The 22,061-nt window shown below is 35.8% G+C and overlaps 1 protein-coding gene across 1 annotated transcript; it reads left to right on the forward strand.

The window, feature by feature from the left end:
* The first annotated feature begins 244 nt into the window (after positions 1 to 244).
* LOC110461873 (protein GUCD1-like) lies at positions 245 to 20,590 on the forward strand. Its single transcript, XM_021515597.1, has 9 exons — positions 245 to 389; positions 3,773 to 3,896; positions 6,540 to 6,605; positions 10,384 to 10,483; positions 11,051 to 11,142; positions 13,080 to 13,179; positions 14,014 to 14,062; positions 14,595 to 14,669; positions 15,800 to 20,590. The coding sequence occupies exons 1-9, from the start codon at positions 368 to 370 to the stop codon at positions 15,886 to 15,888; spliced, it is 717 nt and encodes a 238-aa protein (XP_021371272.1). The 5' UTR covers positions 245 to 367; the 3' UTR covers positions 15,889 to 20,590.
* Positions 20,591 to 22,061: the final 1,471 nt, after the last annotated feature.

Genomic DNA, 22,061 nt, shown 5'->3' on the forward strand with positions numbered 1-22,061 from the left:
TTTTTTTTTCTTCAAATTTTTCAGATGAATAAAATCATTTCAATATTAATTGATATTCTAAAATTACATAATAAAGCAGTTTATTTTAAATAATTACCAAGCCGGGGTTTTATGTAGATTTATTTCTCGGATTTATATCCATTTTATTTTTCATGAAATTTTGTCTTTGTGTTACCGTTGATTAATGGTGTGTAACCTTACTCATGGGAGTGTGTCATTAGAGTTGTCTCCCTGTGCCCGTTCCTGTTTACAAACTCGAGTGTCACTTTCTGCGAAGTTAGGGTGTTAGATTTTAGTGTTCTCATGTTTGTTATGTGGGATGTGGTAGTATGTAGATCAGTAGAAACACACCACACAACATTAAACGATGGAGGAAGCGAAAAAATACGGTAAGACAATGGAAACATGTTCAGAAAATGAATGTAGAAATACGTAGCTGATGTTTTAAAAAAATCATCTAGGAAGCCCAGGTCAATCCCTTATCTAGACCTAATGAAGGACTCACTTGGCTTTTAGTCGGAAAATGGCAAATTTTGAATTTCAATTTATATCCAAAAGTCAAAAAAGTACGTACGTTTTGTTGGGGACAACGTGTGGTTGAACATTTTTTGCCCATTTAACTTATTTCAATAATATTGTGGTGTGTTTTCAATGTCTGTATAACTGTTATACATTTTGAACACGTAGTGAAGTGACAGTGAGAAGGTGAACAGCAGTACTTTTGATAAAAAGACGTCCCAAAATGATGTCGAATGCCTTAAATCACAAGAATTACGTGCTAAAGCTGTGCATTCTGAATGTTTCATAATTATAACAAATAGCATGGAGTGACCATTGAGGTCCAGGAAAAATAGCTTAAATTAGAAATATATTAATTGCAAAATCGAACAACAATGTGCTTCTGCAACTTCTTTATTGTTCATAAGCAATGTCAAGTCTTAAATTTTACCTGGACAGTCCATTAACAATAACTTCTGTTACAATGACAACTTAAGTCATTCCAATGAATGACACCAGTTCTGTGCCAGTCTTTTTATAGCAGTCACACTGATATACTGTAATACTGTTATTTCTTGTGCTTTCCACAAGGCTCATGCAGATCTGTGACCAATGTGCAAAGGCCATTGATATTTCACTATAGCTGGTGGTGAATGTTCACCAATGAGAGGAAGACTGTATATATGTTAGTTCTGTCCTCGGGCCGGTACATACCAAAGTCCTTAAAAATGGGGGTTGCTAATTCCCTGCTAAACATTCAGCATTTACAGAAATGGTAACAACTGGTCAACCCAATTTTCAGTATAATATGACTGGCCAGAATACTATGCTTTTTGCTCCATCATAAGAGGCAAACACACCAATTCCTCGATCCTCAAGCTCCAGCCGACATACATACAAACATGCATTACACAGAAGGAGGCACATCCTTTAATGACCTTATATAATTAATAGCTGCTGACTATAAATAATTGGACCCTTAACTAAAACAAACCAAACAAATTGACTGGGCCTCGTATAACCCAACATAAACAAAACGTCAGATCATGATATTACAAAAGCACCTGCTATTTAGATTAATAAAGAAATCTTCAAAGAATGTAATTTACAAAATGATAATAGGGATATATGATACTTTTGAGCAATGCTTTAGGAAAAGTCAGACCAACTTCACCTCATGACAGTCACCTGCATAACAAAATCAAATTGAAATTATACCTTTCCATCTTTTTTTTTCATCTTTTTTTCTGATTCAATAATAACTTTATACTAAATAGACTTCAGGCATTTTTAGGGTTAAGTAAAATAGTGTGAAGTTGTAAATATAATTGACTTATTTTTGCCTCACAGATATAAACACAAATTTCACATTTGCTGCCAAAACAAATTTGTGGTATGCACTGCAAATACACAAACAATCAGAATGTAGAAGTGGAGCAATTGATTGAGCCCACACAGAAACCAGATATTGGACCTTAACAGGAAAAGAGACAAATGCAATGGCCAGACAGGAAATCGAACATGGGACATCAAAACTAAGTCAACCTGAGACCTCCATGCTATAGATGGAATGCTCTGATCAATTTAGCTACCTGATCACTGGCAGTCATTTGGCCCAGATCCACTTGACACATCTATCCTTTTTCTGAGCTTTTTCCCTGAAGACAACACTGTTTACAACCCAGGTTTGGATATATCCTCGCCAAACACATACACACTGTTTGGAACAAGGGTCTATCACTGAGATCACTCTAAGAAGGGAGGGAAAATGCAAAGGGACCAGATTATGAGATACCAGATTATGAGATACATATAACAGATTGTTAGATACCAGATTATGAGATACCAGAATGTGAGATACCAGATTATGAGATACCAGATTGTGAGATACCAGATTATGAGATACCAGAATGTGAGATACCAGATTGTGAGATACCAGATTATGAGATACCAGATTGTGAGATACCAGATTATGAGATACATGTAGCAGATTATGAGATACAAGATTATGAGATACCAGATTGTAAGATACCAGATTATGAGATACCAGATTGTGAGATACCAGATTATGAGATACCAGATTATGGGATACCAGATTGTAAGATACCAGATTATGAGATACCAGATTGTGAGATACCAGATTATGAGATACCAGAATGTGAGATACCAGATTATGAGATTCCAGAATGTGAGATACCAGATTGTTTGATACCAGATTCTGAGATACCAGCTTGTGAGATACCAGATTGTTTGATACCAGATTATGAGATACCAGATTATGAGATACCAGATTGTTTTATACCAGATTATGAGATACCAGATTATGAGATACCAGAATGTGAGATACCAGATTGTGAGATACCAGATTATGAGATACCAGAATGTGAGATACCAGATTAAAACCCAGAAGGATGCTTTGATTGCTTTATGGTATTTAACTACTCAATCATGGTGGCAGGCGATAGATGTATGTTGATCCTTTTACATGGAAATTCTTGTAGTAGCCTTAACCCTTTCACCACTGTAGACCATAATGGACTCGATCATCCAGATCAATGCATGGTAGAGTCTACTAAAGTTACATAGGGGTAAAAGGGTTCATCTTTATTCACATACTTCTAAGTCACCTTTCCAGTCTTCACATTTAAGGATGTATGTGATACTTTATTCTGACATGATATCTTTACTAGACCATAATGTATTCTATACTATTATTTTCCTTTAGAAAATAATGCAGCTCTTTCATTTTAAATTGTCAAGAGTTCGTACATCCTCGATACTCCAGGGGTTATATTCACTTACACTCTCTGCACCCCTGGAATATGTCATGATGAAATCGAAGGCTCTGTGTGCACGGCAGTTTGATCCTCATCAAAAGAATCTTTCAGCCACGTAACTGTAAAATTGACTGGCTTTGAAGTCAGGTGTTAATGGTAAAATTGACTGGCTTTGAAGTCTGGTGTTGTTCCTCTGTAATCTTCAAAAGACCGTTGGAACCAGCCTAGCAATTGGTAAGTTTCTTTTTTACCTGAGACCATTCAAATAGCTAGTCGCGTCCATTCAATTTAGCTACCGGGGTATGACATATTTCAGGGGTGCAGAGAGTGTAAGTGAGCGTAACCTCTGGAGTATCGAGGATGGAGTGAGCAATGAATAGACGAAGAAAGTTGCATGTTTCATACTACCATATAGAAAGCATAAATTAATAATACCATTAGCATAGAAAGTAAAGCAGTGAACACTGCCAAGTTACATGATGTATTTACTGTTTCAGAGGTAGGGATTAAGACCAAGGAGAGGGATGCAGACAGCCAGAGACAGGTCCAGCTTAAAGTGCCAACACACATGCAGTCTTATTCCTGGGACTGTGGACTGGCCTGTTGCTGTATGGTGCTCAGGTTTGTGTATTTGTTATAGCCCACTTAAATAGGGGAGACTTAAGGGTACATGTTGTCTTTGCATGGATGGATGCATGGATGTGTGCAAGTTCTGTCTATGATGTTTTCAGATTTTTCTTTTTCAAGTTGACAATATGTATACTTCATGTATTGTTGCATCTTGGAGCGAAGGAATGTTGCTCAAAAACAAGGTTACCTGGTAACAAATATTCCCTGCTCCACTGAACAACAAAGGAAATATGTTTCCAGGCCATAGCATCTTAACAATTTTCACACAACTGGTTCACAAAACTTTATCTTCTATTGTATTTATGGGGTTAAGGTTTGTTTCTCACCATAACTACACTGTAGGTCACAGTTAACTGAAACAAAATCTATTTTTGTGGACAATGTACAAAATTCTCAGTCCAGGTGACTGAAACGAAATTTCTTTTTCTTGTTAGTGTACAAAAAAATGCTTACCGGTACATGAACTCATGTAGCATCATTAGAAAGATGAAGTATTTTTCTTTACTAAATAAACTTATATGTTTGAATTTCATTGTTGTTGGTCTTAGATCAAGGTCACTGTTACTAAAATTAGAATTTAAATGACAGCTTTTCATAAAACTTCACAGACGTATTTGCCTTCAGCCTTCTTACAAGTTTGAGTATGATCGTTGTTGCTTCAAGGTCAAGGTCATTGTTACTGAAAATAGACGTTCATAGAAAATGGCATGTGATCATTCCTTAGGGTAAATGCAGATGTAATTTCGAACCTTACTGACACTTTCTCTCTAGTTTTCATTTGTATATCATTCACATCTAATCATTTTACTTCCAGAATATTTTATTAAAACATAACCCAAAAAGCTGCTGTATATCTACAATATTGTTTGCAGCAGTAATTCACTAATTTTCACCCCATTAAAATTTCTCTGCAAATTAACAGCTATATCACTTCACTTCTACTTCTAAATGGTACTGACCAACTTCAACAATTTTACTACTTTTAAACAAATTATACATAATTTGGTCATTTATGATATATGTGCTTTGTGTGTGTGGGGGGGGGGTTCCTGATGAGTCCATGTATTAGTTTCTGCAAATATCAACAAAGATTTTCTTTATAATAACAGCAAATTTCAATACCGAAAGGATTATATATATTTATATTTTTTTTAACTGTAAAAAGAAAAACATGATGAAAAAAAAAGAAAAGAAAATGGGAATAAATATATTATGAATATACAATATTTGATATAGCATCCTTGATAGCTAGACTAGGCCACTCTAAAGTGCTTTAATTTACAGTACATAAAGATACATCTAACACAATCAATACATATATGCAGGAGCTGCCTTATCAGGCGCTAATTACTAGTCCTATGCCACCTGGCTAATATCTCCCTATGTGTCGCTGTATGCCTGCGTGTGTGCTGGAGATGCATTGTAACAAGGATGCTGTATAGATAGAAGTGCTCTAACAACTTAATAGGGCAAAGTTTAAAGAGATTAATTTAACGCATTCACCCCTGAAGACACATTTGAACTCTTCCAATTCAAAGGATGGAATGGTTCATTATGAAATTTAAAGGGTGAATGAGTTAAGTACCACTTAATTTAATAGTGTTGATTCTGCCCATATAGTATATACTCCACTATAGGGGTAAAGTATTTTGATATCAGTAAAAATGTATGAAGCATCAGCCATCTGTTACATATCACTTGAACATAAACAACTATATGTAATGGAAGGCAACTGTGTTATCTATGAATTTGGTTTTGGTTGCTATTTATACCATAAAAATAACAGCTGGGCTGAATGGTTCAAAGCATGGTTAACTTAACAAACCACAGTGTTTTAACTTAAATTATCAAAATGCATGTTTTTGACCATCAGAGATTGTGCTCCTCACATGTTGATGATCACATTAATTCCTGACACATTTTCACTATAATTCACTAGTAATTATAAAGATATATGATATGGAAAATGCAAGTCAAAAATTTAAAGCTTACAGTGCGTCAAACACCTGGACCCTTACATTTGTATGTATATTTTGCCACCTGTCAACTTTAACTCATTCACCTCTGAAATTTCATAATGAACTATTCCAACCTTTAAACTGGAGGAGTTCAAATGTGTCCTCAAGGATGAATAAGTTAAAGTAAGTGTGTTAAGGTAGATAGTTCAAGTGCTCAGAATTGTATCTCCAAATAATAAGAGTAAAAATTGTTTCGCCTGTTCTGACTTTGAATTGCGGGCCCATTTACTGCAGCCAAGACCAACCCAAAAATATATTTAATTTCCTTTTTTCTTTTTCAAAAACATACATCTTGGCTCCACCATGGGGATTTGATCACCAGACAGCATGCTTATAAAGCAGGGAGCTTACTCACTGCTGTTAATGTGTCGGCCATGACATTTGTTGTGTTCACACTTTTCTGCTTTTTTTTTTTTTTTTTTTTTTTTTTTTTTTGAGAGTACGGTAATAGGACTCTCTACCTTAAGGTGTCTGTTTTCAGGTGATCCAGAATGAATTTTATATGTGACAAATGAAAAATTGTTTTAATCCTAGCTATTACATGAACTTTCGATCTGTATTTTACACTGGTGTTTTTTTTTGCTTTCTCCAAATAAAATACCACCATATTTTTCAGATATTTGAAAAAGGATGATCACAATGTGTATACATCGGACTTTGAGGAGCTGAATTGTGGAGAAAGGTTAGTGTATACGTATCTGTACTATTATATACTGATGTTATGATTTAGCACTTTGAGTTTTAGATTTAAATCTTTGTGAACCCAGAAAATGTCAAAATGTCTTTGAGCTTGTAGCAAGATCTTTTAATAATCTTACTTTTGATGTCGGATGTGTATCATTTTATTTACAGGGGGCAGAGTAGCGGGGCCTAGTAGGGGAAATAGAGGTTAACCTTTAAAATCTTTCTTCTACCATAGGGATGAAGGGATTTTATCCTTATTTAGTCTGGAGCATTCTTGGTCCAAGGGGACTCAATTTTGTATAAATAGTGTTTGTGGCCCCCCTGGGGGCAGAGGGGTGGGTCTGAATATGGGAAATAGAGGCAAAGCAATAAAGTCCTTCTACCATAAGGATTAAGGGATTTCATTCCAATTTGGTCTGAAGGATCCTTGGGCCAATGGTACTCAATTTTGTATAAAACAGTGGGTGTGGTCCCCAGGGCAGAGGGATGGGGTCCAATAGGGGAAATAGAGGTAACAAGTTTGAGATCCTTCTTCTACCATAGGGAATATGGGATTTTATCCCAATTTTGTCTCCATCAAGTTGTCTAGTAGTGCCTGTTGCTATTAGAGTGTATTCATTAAAACAAGATGGCCACCAGGTCACCATTTTGGATTTTGACATTTGAAGTTTGTTTTTGCAATATCTCCAGAAAAACTGGATGAATCTTTCTGAAATTTCATATGTATATACAGTACCTACCATGGAGTGCTATATATTTACCTCATATCAAGTACTTTAAACATATCCAGGTGAGTGATTCAGGCTCTCTGGGCCTCTTGTGTTTACTTTCCAGCAAAATGTGTGCATGAAATTGGCAGCATCTTGCTGCATGTAATATGTAATAGCCAATTGCCAAATCAAATATCCTGCTAATCGATCACCACACCTGACGTCCCCTAGACAGGAGCAACAGATATCTAGTCCCTGTGATTACAAGCCTGAAAATTTCATGTATCAGAGCATTTATTATTTGAGATCGTGATTATTAATGTAATATTATTGAAAATCAGATGTGCAGTCAAATCCGTTTCTGTAATAAGTTTAAACTCAATGTTTAACATGGGGTTAACTTATAAATGCCTTCCTTACAGATGCTATGGTAAGTTTAGGTATAGTACTGGTTATGTCCTCACAACAGCCTATTTCTAGTGAGATATCGCCAGTGGAGGCAACAGATAAAATTGAGTCTTGTCCAGATGGACATGGAAGACAACCCCACATTCTGAAGTGGTTTCCACACTTAAAAGTGGTCCCTTACAGTAACACCTGGGATACAGTAGGTCTGTTCCCTTACAGGAACACCTGGGATACAGGAGGTCTGTTCCCTTAGAGTAACACCTGGGATACAGGAGGTCTGTTCCCTTACAGTAACACCTGGGATACAGTAGGTCTGTTCCCTTACAGTAGCACCTGGGATACAGTAGGTCTGTTCTGTTTTCCAAAGCTGCAGAGCTGATCAAACGATTGTAGAACATGTTTGAGCCATTGATGAGACTCCGATAATTATCAAACCCCTTGCCGACTTTTTTAGTGCAGTCTGGCTGCAATCTTGCCCTCTGAGTCTAGGTTATGTTTCTCAGTTTGTTGTCACAGGATCAATTCTGATCTTGACAATGACCTTGAATACAAGTTGACCTTGATTTGACCTTACATTGTCACCTAATGAAAGGCTAGTTAAATAACCAGGCCTTGAAAACAAATCACTTTTGATAGCAAGAACCATAGTGGTATAACCATATAACCAATATTTGTGAAGTAATTAACGTTATCTTTCTTTGGAAATGGTATTAGACTATTACAACCAAATTTTAGACCTATTTCTAAGAGATGCAGGGATTTCATTAATACTCGTAGTCGGCCTGTACTTGTCGGTTTCAAACGATGATAATACACTCTATAGGTTACATGTTGGCCTGTTCAGTTTGAAAATGCTCAGTTGTGATATAAATTTGTTTTGACTTGGGTGGAGAACAGGAAATATTTGCTGAAAATTTACAGGAAGATTTTTTTCCTGGTGTGTAAATATGTATAAATACATATAGAGATTGTGATGTTATATATACGGTTCAGAAACACAACATAAGAACATTATCCTGTGTTGGTCCTGTGTTCTAGTAAAATTATTATCTAGTTTCCTTCCTCTCCCTATTCTTGTCATCTTCAATCAGCTTTACATTAGCAGCCATAGGCCAGACCGTAATACCCAACAATGTATGGAGTAGATAAGCAGGCTGTAATATTTCCACAACACTAGTTGTAGCCAGATAAAAGTTGTTATGCCCCTGCCATTGTATGGAGGGATATATAGTGTTACCCATACCTTTATCCTGTCCCCTTGGTCACACTCCAGCAACTTTATTCATAACAGATGTATATCAAACTTAATATAAAGGTCAAGTATAAAAATGGTGTGAGTGAGTCCATATTTAAGGGTTAGAAAGCTGAAGGTCAAGGGCGACACTGTTACTTTTAAGCTCACCTGTCCCAAGGGCAAGTAAACTTGTGTCATGGAGCGGTGTCTGTCGTCCATCAGTCATCCATCATCCGTCCGTCTCCCATCAACTTTTCCTTCTTCTGAAAAATGGACAGGCCTAGAGTCATAATATTTGTCTGAAAGCCTTCTTGGTAGGAGCTCGACAAAGATTGAGAACGAAATGACCTTGACCTACTTTCCAGGTCACAGAGGTCAAATGTGTCAAACACTTCAAACAACTTCTTCTGAAGAACTGAAAGGTACAGATTCTTCATATTTGGCTGGTAACTTCCTAGGTTAGATCCCGACAAAGTTTGAGAATTGAAATAAACTTGATTTACTTTCAAGGTCACTGGCGTCAAATATGTCAAACACTTTAAACAACTTCTTCTGAATATTCTTAATCAAAAGGCATATAATCATATTATTTGGCTGGTGGCTTCGTGGGATAGAGCTCACCAAAGTTTGAAGGTAAAAATGACCTCAACCCACTTTAAAGGTCGATGAGGTCAACAAAACGTTCAAACCATTTGTTCTGAAGAACCAAAAGGAATGGATGCATTGGCTGGTAGCTTCTTGGGATGGAGCCAACAAAGTTTGAGAAGAAAAATGACCTTGACCTTCTTACAAAGTCACAGGGACAAATATGTCAAACACTTCAAACAACTTCTGAAGAAGAACCAAAAAGCATAGAATCATATAATAATATTTGGCTGGTAGCTTCAACGGATGGAGCCGACAAAGTTTGCGAGCGAAAGATTTGTAGAACAGTATACTAGTTAACGAGAATGAGAATTGGATTCTGGTCAATTAGAAATGAGTTTAGTAAAATTGATAATGAAATTAACATCATCATTAAACATTACATTTACAAAACTAGATGTCTTGAAACCACACTTAACATTAATGAGAATTTTGCTATGACTGCTTAAATATTCAGGTGACCAATACAGGCCCTCTGGGCCTCTTGTTTTTCACCTGAGACCAATAAAATAACCATGCGCCTTCAATTTTGCTATGGCATATTCCAGGGGTGCAGAGAGTATAAGTAAGCGTAAGTGAACGTAACCCCTGGAGTATTGAGGATGATCACCAACATATTAAAAAGTCTTTTTTTTTCTCTTTCTGTTTCTTAAGAATTTCTCTAGACAAATAAATGGTGGCAGTATAACAAGGTTTTACTGTAATTGATATCTGTGTAGATGATATATACAGTTTTCACAAGAGGATTCAGATTAATAATGAAGTGTTTTCTGATACAGTATTTGGACCATAGATTTGGCGTACCTGCTTGAGAAGCATGACCTAAAAGTAAAGCTGACCACAGTGACCCTGGGAGTGGACCAAGAATATGCCAAAAAGGTATGCCTTAAGTTTTAAATTACTGGTAAAATGCATAATCAGCAGGCTATTCTTGCAATGTTCACTGAATGGAACAGCTCCCAAGTATTTACAGGTGCTTGTTACCCTGTATCAGCTGTCACGATCACTGTGGTCGGAGACCCAATTCTTGTTGTGTGTCCCAATATCATGTATTGTGACCTAGGGAAACCAGTGGCTGAGTGCATTGGAAGGGTTTCTGCCATGTTGTTGAGCTTACCATCTGCTACCAGGAAATTAAAAACTCTGGCTAAATTAAATAGGGTTATAAAGACCCACCTTTTTATATGGCGATAAATGTCTTATTACCTGATGTAAAATGATGATTTGTATGCCTTTTTATCTACTACATGTATATTTTTTAACTGTCACTGTAGGAATACTATTATTTGTGTGCTATAAAAGCACATTTTTGAGTAATTTTCAAATTATTTAGGGGGCTATACAAATGTTGTATATAATTATTATTATTTAAGATATATGTAATGAGCCTAAATTACAAACAAAAGTTCCATAAAAAAATATTATTTAAACTTGTGTGTCTTGTAGCCATTTTACAGGTCTCACTTTAGTCAGGATGAGAACAGGGTCGGCAAGATGTTTTCTGAGGCTGCCTCTAAGAATATTGAGGTGGAGAAATGGTTAGTACAAAATTGTTAAAATAACCTATTGTCTAGTTACTCAGTCTGTTGATTTTGAAAAATAAAGTCTTGAAATATTTTCCATCAGCAGGATTGCATCAGGTTAAAAATGTGTATCAAAATTAGTGAGTCATATGTATTGACATTTGTTTTGTAGGTTTCGATTCTCGATAGTTTGGCATGACCCTCGAACAGTGTTGTCTTACATTGAATTGAAAGACAAGTATTTGTAAATTTAAAAAAGAAGACACATAGGAATATTTTTAGAAAATGTTTAAGGAAATAATAATGTAACAAACAAACAAAAATGAGTATGATATTTCAGCGATTTCGCGGGTCAATAACGTGATCACAAAAATATGATACGTATAATAATATGACAAGCTTAAAAATGAGCCTTGAAAATAAACATCATAACTATAATGTCGTCAGGAAATAGCGAGTATGTGTATATGACTTACCCAAAAAAGAGGTATATACATCGAGAGTAATACAAGATTTTTAGGTCACCTGAGCTTTAGCTCATGTGACCTATTGCTATCCGTCTTCATCCGTCGTCGTTCATCGTCCGTCGTCCGTTAACATTTTACATTTTCAACTTAAGCTGAAATACTGGCAAAGGGATTTCATTAATATTTCATGGGAAGGTTACTGTCATCTCCCTGACCAAGTGTTGTTATTTTTCGGGTCGATCAGAAATCCAATATGGCCGCCACGGCCGCCATTTCGAAAAACTATTTCAAACTTAAAGTCAAGTTCTACTGGGTCAATTGAACTGAAACTTTGTAGGAATGATCGTCTCAGGGTCCTGACAAAGTGTTGTTATTTTTCAGGTCGATCAGAAATCCAATATGGCCGGCACAGTCGCCATTTTGAAAAAATTATTCAAACTTAAAGTCAAGTTCAACTGGGCCGATTGAACAGAAACTTTGTAGGAATGATCGACTCATGGTCCTGACAAAGTGTTGTTATTTTTGGGTCGATCAGAAATCCAATATGGGCGGCACAGTCGCCATTTTGAATAAATTATTCAAACTTAAAGTCAAGTTCAACTGGGCAGATTGAACAGAAACTTTGTAGGAATGAGCGACTCATGGTCCTGACAAAGTTTTGTTATTTTTCGGGTCGATCAGAAATTCAATATGGCCGCCACGGCCGCCCTTTTGAAAAAAGTATTTCAAACTTAAAAACAAGTTCTAATAGGCCGATTTAACTGAAACTCAGTCTAGGAATGATCAGCTCATGGTCCTGACAAACTTAAGTTAAAGTTATACTTAACTATTTTGAACTCAAATTGGTACATATTTCAACATAAAAATAAATACTGTAGGACTCAGGTGACCGTTTAGGCCCATGGGCCTCTTGTTGAAAATAGATTGTATCACGCACCTTATAGATTTGTTTAAGATTTGTTCAACAAAATACACTAACTTGTTGTTGCGCGATATGTTGTAATGGAGCGTATTCCTTTGACTGTTTGACACTTTATATGCCGTATGTCCCGTCTCTGTGCATACTTGCCAACCCTACCTATTAAGGAGATTCCCGTTTTTGGACCCTAAAAGTGAGCATTTTCTACCCGTGAATATAATAAACTATTCTGATTTCTAAGATCTGATGATTTCACCTAAAAGAACAACACAAACAATGCCATTTAAAAGTGTGTTTTTTCCCTAGAGTGTACATGAACACATTTTATTTATGTTTTTAATTCTGAGCACATGTAATCTCCCCCTAGAAATTTTAAAAAGTTGGCAACTATGTCTGTGCCAACATTTTGTTCCCTCACATGTCTAGACCATGAAAATATAATCTGTGATATATGATTTTTCCTATTTTGAGTTAAAATAACGAAAACGGGTAAATAACTTGCTATACGGAAACAGTGATATTTATTGATTTATTGTAACACTGATCCTGGTGTGATTTGTATACAGTTCAGTGCCTATGTCGGACATTGTGAACCATTTAGCCAAGGAGAACCTGCTCATATGTCTTGTGGACTGGAACTTCCTCGAATGTATCTGGTGTGACAAAGTAAGTACAGGCACAAAGCGTATGACCCCTGTGGGGCAGATGGTTCAGGGAAATATAAGTAAATCTTTAAAATCCTCTTCTTACAGTATGGGGAAAGCTATTTTGATTTTGAGCATCCTTGGTCCAAGCGGACTTAATATTATATAAATTGATTGTGGGCACACGCGCCTCTGGGGCAGAGAGAATGGGGCCCATATAATGGGAAATATTTCAAATATACATTAACTTCTAAAATACATTTTTAGCTAATTTGGTTTTGAGCATATTCAGTCCAAGGTGCTTTGTGCTATATAAACTGTTGGTGTGGGCCATCTGAGAGCAGAGACAAGGCCTTATAATGGGTGTAATGTAAATCTTTAAAATCTTACTTTCTTTATCATGGTTAAATGGATGTAAACCTAGTTTTGCCTTAAGTATCCTTGAGCTAAGGGTATGACTTCCCTTGTTGCAGAAGGGTGAGATCACATAGGGTAAAATTTAAGGAATAAATTTGTTTGATAGATAAAGATAATGAAATTTGACCTAATTTGATTTAGACCATTGTTTGGTTAATGGGACTAAACATATAGAAAAGGATGAGGAAAAGGTGAAAATAGAGGGGTGTACATGTATGCAGACTGATTGCAAATTTGTTGCTGTTATCAACTTATATTTCTGTATTCTTTTGATAGTCATGTATCATATTCATCATCTTTAAGATAAAAAAAAATAAAGACCAGGTGAACTGTTACGGACGCTTGGCATTTTGTTTCATTTAAATGTTAAATTAACTCTTTACAAATCCTCAGTATTTACTGGCTATTTAAAACACAAGTTTCAATACTTTACTTTTAGAGGCGACATTGTTTCTCCTGCTTCAAACGGTGCTGTGGAACATACCAAGGTAAATTTCCATATTGCTCGAAAAGTTTCAAGGGACCATACGTACTATCATCACTGCTTTGTCTGTCCGTCCATCCTTCTATCCTTCCATCACACTTTCATGTCATCATATTTTTTTATGGTTTACAAGATCCCACCAGGACCTGGTTGCTTAAAGCTTGTTCAGCTGAACTCATTCACCCCTGAAATTTCATACTGAACTATTCCAACTTTTGAATTGGAAGAGTTCAAATGAGTATTTAGGGGTGAATGAGTTAAAAGTTGTGTCAGTACCAATTCTGCTGTGTGCCTTTTGTATAAAAATGTAAATATACAAGTTTTAAATACTTTATCTTGCATTTGTGACAAAATATCAGTCCAGTTTAATATGATGTCAGTTAAAATTACAAATTTTTCTTCTTCTGATTAAGATGACTTTGAAAAAAAATGAATAGAAGTGTTGTAACTTTTCAAAAATATCAAAATTTTCACCTTTTAATAATCATATAATAATCTATATGCAATTTATATGAAAAGTGTTTTGTACTTTGCAGGACATTTCGTGGTTGTGTGCGGTTTTGATAGAAGAAAAAAACGTGTGTTCTATAAAAACCCTTCCTATGATGAAGGTGAGTACTACATTGATTTGTCATACATTTAAACTATGATAGTAAACATCTATTCATAAGTAAACATGTCAATACTGGTAGGGTGTCCTGTAATTGTTAGACCCCATTTGGTAATACCAAAGGAGACTATAGATTTGCACTCCGTACATAAGTTAGTCTGTCTGTGTGTTTGCTTCATCTGGGGCATATCTGATATTTATGCATCATGGCCATGGGATAGAAGAGTTTTAAAAAAGAAATCAGGGCTGCTATCGTTTATCCGGATCCATATGGTTGGACCAGTTGCACCAGAGTTGTTCGCTTATGAAATAAGGTCAGACCTAGTTATCTGATCCTGCTTTCAGGCGAGCCTTGACGAAGCATTTCAAGGCCTGCATACACATTTGCAGGTCCACCAGGATTTATACCCGAAAATGTAAAATTTCAAAACAGACATACCGGTTGTTCCGCACAAACGAACAGGCCCCAGATCTCAAGTCTGAATGTATATAGAGTTATGGGCCTTTGTTCGCCGTGCATCACTTGTCCTAGTTATGTTGAACAAATATCCTTTGAAGTAGGGAAAAAATTTGTGGAAGAACCTTGAGACACAGAGTCATGAAAATTGTCTCGTAGGTTGCTAAGAGAGAGGGCTATCAACTTTATTAAAAGGTAAGACATTGACCCACTTTCACAGTCACTTGTAAGAGACTAACTTGGCCTGAACTAATGAAGCTTGCTGGAAATGAGGGCTATCAATTTTGTTAAAATGAATGACATTGATCTACTTTCAAGTATCAAATGTTTTAAAAATAAAAGTGCGGAATTCCATTATACGGGCCTCCTGCCATGTAGTCCAATATACAAAGTGTCCACTGAATCAGACTACCACCTCACATAGCATTACAATCAGTCTTCTATGTTAAAAGTACTGTCCAGTATGATTTTGATTTTGTTTTATCTTCCTGCAATAGTAATCTTCGATAGGCTTTTACTAGCTGCCTATATTGTAATAAGAGAATGTTAATCACAAACCTTTTCACAAATGTATGAATTAACCATAACTGTAACTGTGATCTTATTGATTATAACAGAATGATGGTGCCTCCAGATAAATCAATAGATGTTTTAAACTTTGTTCTCCCTTACAGATGTGTGCTGTAGCAGAATGGACAGATTTGACAAAGCACGGAAAAGTAACGGAACTGATGAAGATACTCTTTTCATCTTCAGCTCCTAAAGAGACACTAGGTTGCTGTAGGATTGTGGTAAAGTCACAATCTTCATCTTTAGCTGCTGGAGAGACACCACATTACTGCAGTCTTGTGATTATGACATGTCCTTTTATCGTAACCCCTGAAAGAGACTGTGAATTTCTGCTGTTAGGTTGTGGTGAATTTACCATCTTCATCTTCAGCTGCTAAAAAGACACAGCATTACTGTCGGGTTGTAATGAAGGTATTAAGCACCTTAATTTTCTAGCTGTTAGGTTGTGATACTGTCAGATCTAGTACAACTCCACCTTTGTAGCCAGCAGACACTGCATAGAGGTCATCTGTGTGTAGAGGATTAGAGGTCACTTGTTTGCAGAGGTCACCTGTGTGTACAGCTAACCTATGTGTAAAGGTCACCTGTGTGTAGAGGTCACCTATGTGCAGAGGTCACTTGTGTGTAGAGGTAACTTTAGTGCAGAGGTCACATATGTGTCGAGGTCATTTGTGTACAGATGTCGCCTGTGTGTAGAGGTCATTTGTGTAGAGATGTTCTCTGTGTTTAGAGGTCATTTGTGTACAGATGTCAACTTTGTGTAGAGGTTACTTTTATGCAGAGGTCACCTGTGTGTAGAGGTCACCTATGTGCAGAGGTCATCTGTGTACAGAGGTCACCTGTGCTTCATTCTAGGTGGTGTTTTGAAAAACACCTTGAAATTAAAAACATTTTCTCTTGTGACCAGGTTGCCTTTATGTAATCACCTTTTAGAGATGGCCTACAAGGTAGTTAGTGAACTACAGATGTACTTGCTGTGTTGGATGGTGTCATACAGATCTGTACTTGGAGAAACTATATAAATATACTTGAATTGATGCTATGGGATCAATTAACATTTCACCACCACTGTGATCATGCAGGGATTACATTTTTAATTTAGCACAAGCTGTTCTTTGTATCAAGATTACCCGGTAATTATTTGTATTTATAAGACACATTTACAAAAGCAAAAAAATCTTAGCTATTTGCAAAATTATGACTCCTGTCCTGGGTTTTTTGTGTAATGATGTCTTTTTTAAAGGAAATATATGCTTTTTGCTTTTTCTCTGGAAATAAGGTTCAAATTTTACCAGTGAGTGTAATCTTGATACAACTGATGTTCATGAACAAGCTAGTTATCATAAAATTGAGTTTATTATTTATTGATCAACATGAGATTATTTTGTTACCTGAGTATATATAAGCTACAAATTGCTCAGTAATGTGGAGCGGTAATACAAGCGTTGCTTATAGCAATGTCGCACTGTTGTACACAGGGAGAGAAGTTATTGCTAACTTCACAATTGCATGTGATTTTTTGGTTAATGGTGAATTATGAAAGAACACGGTTGGAACCTCAGTAGTCTAGACGAAGTCTGATTGGTTAGAGTCCAGTCATCAGAAAAGTGGGATTTATTCTTATCAATCTTGACTCTCACCCATTAGAGTAAGGTTTCATGGCTGTGACCAATCACAATAGGAAGTTTCATGACTCTAACCAATCATAACAGGGGTTTCATGGCTGTGACCAATCATAGTAAGGGGGTTTCATGGCTGTGACCAATCATAGTAAGGGGGTTTCATGGCTGTGACCAATCATAGTAAGGGGTTTCATGGCTGTGACCAATCAAAGTAAGGGGGTTTCATGGCTGCGACCAATCATAGTAAGGGGTTTCATGGCTGTGACCAATCATAGTAAGGGGTTTCATGGCTTTATCCAGTCACTCTAGGTTTCATGCTCAATAATTTTACTCTAACCAGTCATAATTAGAGGTCTCATTACTTACCTTAATCAAACACAATCCTTAGAGGGTGTTTCTTTACTCTTACCAATCATATTAAGGAGATTTCTGGCTCTACTGACCAATCACAGTAGGGTGTTTTATGACTAACCAATCAGAATAGGATGTTTCTGACTCTTAACCAATCAGAATAGGTTTCTATCCCAAATGTCTTTGAGAATAATGCGAGATTATTCATCCAGAACTTCTATTTGGAAACCACAATCTCTAGACTACTGAGGTTCAATGGTGTGTTAATTGTGATAACTTTGTTGTTTTACAGGATTTGAAATAGTTAGTCATTTACAGTTATATTTGTGAATTATACATTTTTCTTGGTGTTCAAGTCTTAAGTTTGAGACAGAAAATGTTAATCTTTAATATGTGATTTCTTTGGTACAATGTTGGGTTGTCTAGTAACGCTTCACAACTCATTCACCCCTGTAGACACATTTGAACTCTTCCAATTCAATGGTTGGAATAGTTCATTACAAAATTTCAGGGGTCAATGAGTTAAATTAACCCTTTCACACTGTCGACCATAATGGACTCATCTAGATCAATCCAGACGATCTATTTGATGGTTAATATGTCTATTCTTCAGAAACAACTATCATTGATTGTTCGTTATCTTATACACACTTTATCATTAATAAGGTAAAATGTTTATGCTGCTTAATTGCCTAACTGATAATTTGATGGGTAATTTTGGTATGTTTTCGATGAAATAAGATTTGGTTACTTGGTTAATTATTTGATGTTGATGTTTATACATTTCCAGTATTACTGTAAAGAATCAAGCTTTATCCATGTATTAGCGACCTGTGAACTCATAATTCAAACTGGATATTTCAGAAGTTTTTGCAAAAGTTTAAAGACCGGGTACGAGTGTTCTTGTAGTCTGAGAGTGATCATTTTTAATTCCAATACATAAGAGATGTATTATTTTCAAGAACATCAACAAAAAACAAACTTCGCTATCAAAGAATCTTGAAACAGTTAAATTCTGGACTAGATTTTTGTTCAAGCCCGATTACCTAAAATGTGTTGTCATTAACAAAATTAAGAATTGAAATAGAAACAAACTAAGTACATGTATTAAATATATTTCATGTTGTTTAGTAGATCATTTTAAAGAGTTTTTTGTGTACATGCAGTTTCGGCGATAAGCTTAAAATATTTTTGAAAATATAGTAAGTGGAATAATTGTGTCAATATATCATTAAACCACCATGCTTCAAGTAACTTGGTCAGACTTCTTCAGAAAATGTGCAGTTGTATTACTGCAAGCTGGAAAGGAGCAACAGACTGTTCGTTTTGGAGACGGCACCACACTGCCCTGGTGTAACGTTTACACACTTTCCACGCTAATTCTAAAGTGCGAAAGTTGATCACTGTTCATTTTTTACCCATTAAGTTATGAAAAACTATAGCATAAAATCATGTCATATGTGAATTGAAAATTATTCGCATGCACAGAAATTTGAGTGTGTTGATTAAGTACAGTAATGTATGAGATGAGTCGGTCCATCAGTCCGTGTTGTGTGGTTATACCATGCTCGGTTGCAAACCTGACAGATTACATGACCCTCAGTACCTATCAAGAGTACCAATATAAAAATGTTTAAAGTATATGTTCTGTTAGTTAACAAGTTAATTAGTTAAAATCCACATAGCTGTCAAAATAGCTATTGTAATATCATAATATAAGTAAACAGCTGATGAACGTCCATTTGATAGTAGGAGAAATAGGTGTTAGTTATATCGACAATAGCATATAGTATGAGGCTATGATTATTATCAAGAATGGACTTAAGTTTAGGTGAATATGTGGTTGTACGAACCTGAGATATCGATATTGACCAGTACTATTTAGGTTATCTAAGATTTTTTAAAAGTGTCTACTTTTTTTTGTACAAGAGTAGTCACAGATTTTCTGTGTAGATCATATTCTTTAATCTTAAACTTCACAAAATATGTGGTACATATAAAATTTTGAAGTCCGAATGTAAATTTTGAATGTGATTTTAACATAACACTGTTTTTAGGTTTTCGTTGATGGATTTATCTGCTATATATTTGCTGAGTTGGATATGGTTTAACGTTTACTTTATTTTCTACTTTAAAAATGTCCTGTCTTTATTCCTTTAACTTTAAACTAGTCGCCCTACTGCCATATTTTTTTGTCATGAGTCAAAATGTTCAAACAAGGAGACGTTTAAGATTATTTTTGCTTTCCATGTATAGTGTTGTGACCCTATAATAACAGTAGTGTTGCAATTATTGCTTCATTAATCCGTACAATTTCTTTCCAGGTATATTTTTCAGTAAAAGAAATTCCACAGACTACCTGCTTGCACAGTTATCAGCTGTTTCTTTGTTGCTATATTTATCATTTCAGTCTTCTGTCAAACGGCCTAAACGCATAATATGCATGACATTTTATGAAACATATTATACATATATATATGATTCAAATTATTCACAAGTATGTATTTGATGCAAGAATACTGGATATTGTTATGTACATTCATATATTTGATTAAACTTGTATCAAATTGCTACCTTTTTCAATATTTCTCCTTTGATATGTACTGTACATGTCCTAAAATTGTATATATATATATATATAGACTGTCCATTCAACCTCTTGCTTAATAAATATCATGTATAACTAATTGAATTATATTGAAAATGTAACCGTTTATGATGTCATATTACTTGGGAATTGAATTTGCAAAAAGAATAATGACTGCTTTATATTTCATTTTTTGTGTCGCCTGCGAAAAGCTGGTGACACATAGGTATTGCTTTGTCGGCGGCATCGTCCGAACAGAGGTGTCGTGCGATAACTTGAGTTTCCTTGGGCCGATCAAACTCAAACTTTACGCAGTGCTTCCTTACCAAAAGTGCTTGCTTGGGATTGCTTTTCAGGTCCGAAGGTCAAAGGTCAAGGTCACTGTTACTATAAATAGAAACTTCACTAAAACTGTATACTGGACGGCTTCGATCTACCACTTGACCCACCGTGTATACCTCTGAAATGCCGTCTTACTCCAAATGTTATTGACAACACTAACTGTTTAACATCATAATCCACAAGTTTATTCATTTATTTATGGGAAACCATCCGACAAATCATACAAATTAAACTTGGAATTGAGACAATGAGTATCCATAGCAAGTTCCTTAAAACTCAAGAGTATTCTTCCCAGAATAACAGATTATATAACAAAATGATGCCATCCAAAAACATAATCTATGATTATTGCTTACTTTTAACATTATTTCTTGAAATGAAAAGTGTATCTATTTCTTCGTAATCTCCCAGCTTCCTGCGCAGGCAACACATCCACTTCCGTGGAATTCTTGTATTTGTGACTAAATAAATATCGGAATTGTGTTCATTTCCCCTTGTGAATAAACGCATTACTTCATGCCTTGCGAAAAAAGAAATATTGCTTTATGTTTCATTTTTAATTTGGAGTAAATAAATATTTAAATTTTGCAATAATTTCCCCTTGCGAATTAACGCATCACTAAATGCCTTGCGGAATATATACATGTAATTATTTTCAGTTATCCAGTAAACCAGGGATTGCTTTAGTGGGGAGAGTTCTTAATGAAAAAGGCTGTCTTTGTATCTGCACTTTCTAGCAATTTTACCCCCCCAAAACACGAACCTTTTACAGTAACAAGGTTTAATTCATCCCCACTACCTCAGTTTGGTGTGAAAAATGACAGTTCTAAAGAGCACTGAAATAACATTTGTTCTCAAAAACAAAAATGCCTTTTTAGGTCACCTGAGCTTTAGCTCAAGTGACCTATTGCTATCCGTTTTCGTCCGTCGTCGTCCGTCGTCCGTCGTCCGTTAACATTTTACATTTCAAACTTAAAGTCAAGTTCTGCTGGGCCGATTGAACTGAAAGTTGGTAGGAATGATCGCCTCATGGTCCTGACAAAGTGTTGTTATTTTTCGGGTCGATCAGAAATCCAATATGGCCGCCACGGCCGCCATTTTGAAAACCTATTTCAAACTTAAAGTCAAGTTCTGCTAGGCCGATTGAACTGAAACTTTGTAGGAATGATCAGCTCATGGTCCTGACAAAGTGTTGTTATTTTTTAGGTCAATCAGAAATCCAATATGGCCGCCACGGCCGCCATTTTGAAAACCTATTTCAAACTTAAAGTCAAGTTCTGCTGGACCGATTGAACTTAAAGTTTGTAGGAATGATAGACTCATGGTCCTGACAAAGTGTTGTTATTTTTCGGGTCGTTCAGAAATCCAATATGGCCGCCACGGCCGCCATTTTGAAAAACTATTTCAAACTTAAAGTCAAGTTCTGCTAGGCCGATTGAACTGAAACTTTGTAGGAATGATCAG

Source organism: Mizuhopecten yessoensis, unplaced genomic scaffold (assembly GCF_002113885.1).
Source record: "Mizuhopecten yessoensis strain PY_sf001 unplaced genomic scaffold, ASM211388v2 scaffold1407, whole genome shotgun sequence".
Lineage (NCBI taxonomy): Eukaryota > Metazoa > Mollusca > Bivalvia > Pectinida > Pectinidae > Mizuhopecten > Mizuhopecten yessoensis.

Excerpts from the sequence above, each read along its gene's own strand:
- LOC110461873 (XM_021515597.1), top strand. The coding sequence starts at position 368 with ATGGAGGAAGCGAAAAAATACG. Across the intron at positions 3,897-6,539 it reads TGTTGCTGTATGGTGCTCAG|ATATTTGAAAAAGGATGATC; the intron begins GTTTGTGTATTT and ends CATATTTTTCAG. Across the intron at positions 6,606-10,383 it reads GAGCTGAATTGTGGAGAAAG|TATTTGGACCATAGATTTGG; the intron begins GTTAGTGTATAC and ends TTTCTGATACAG.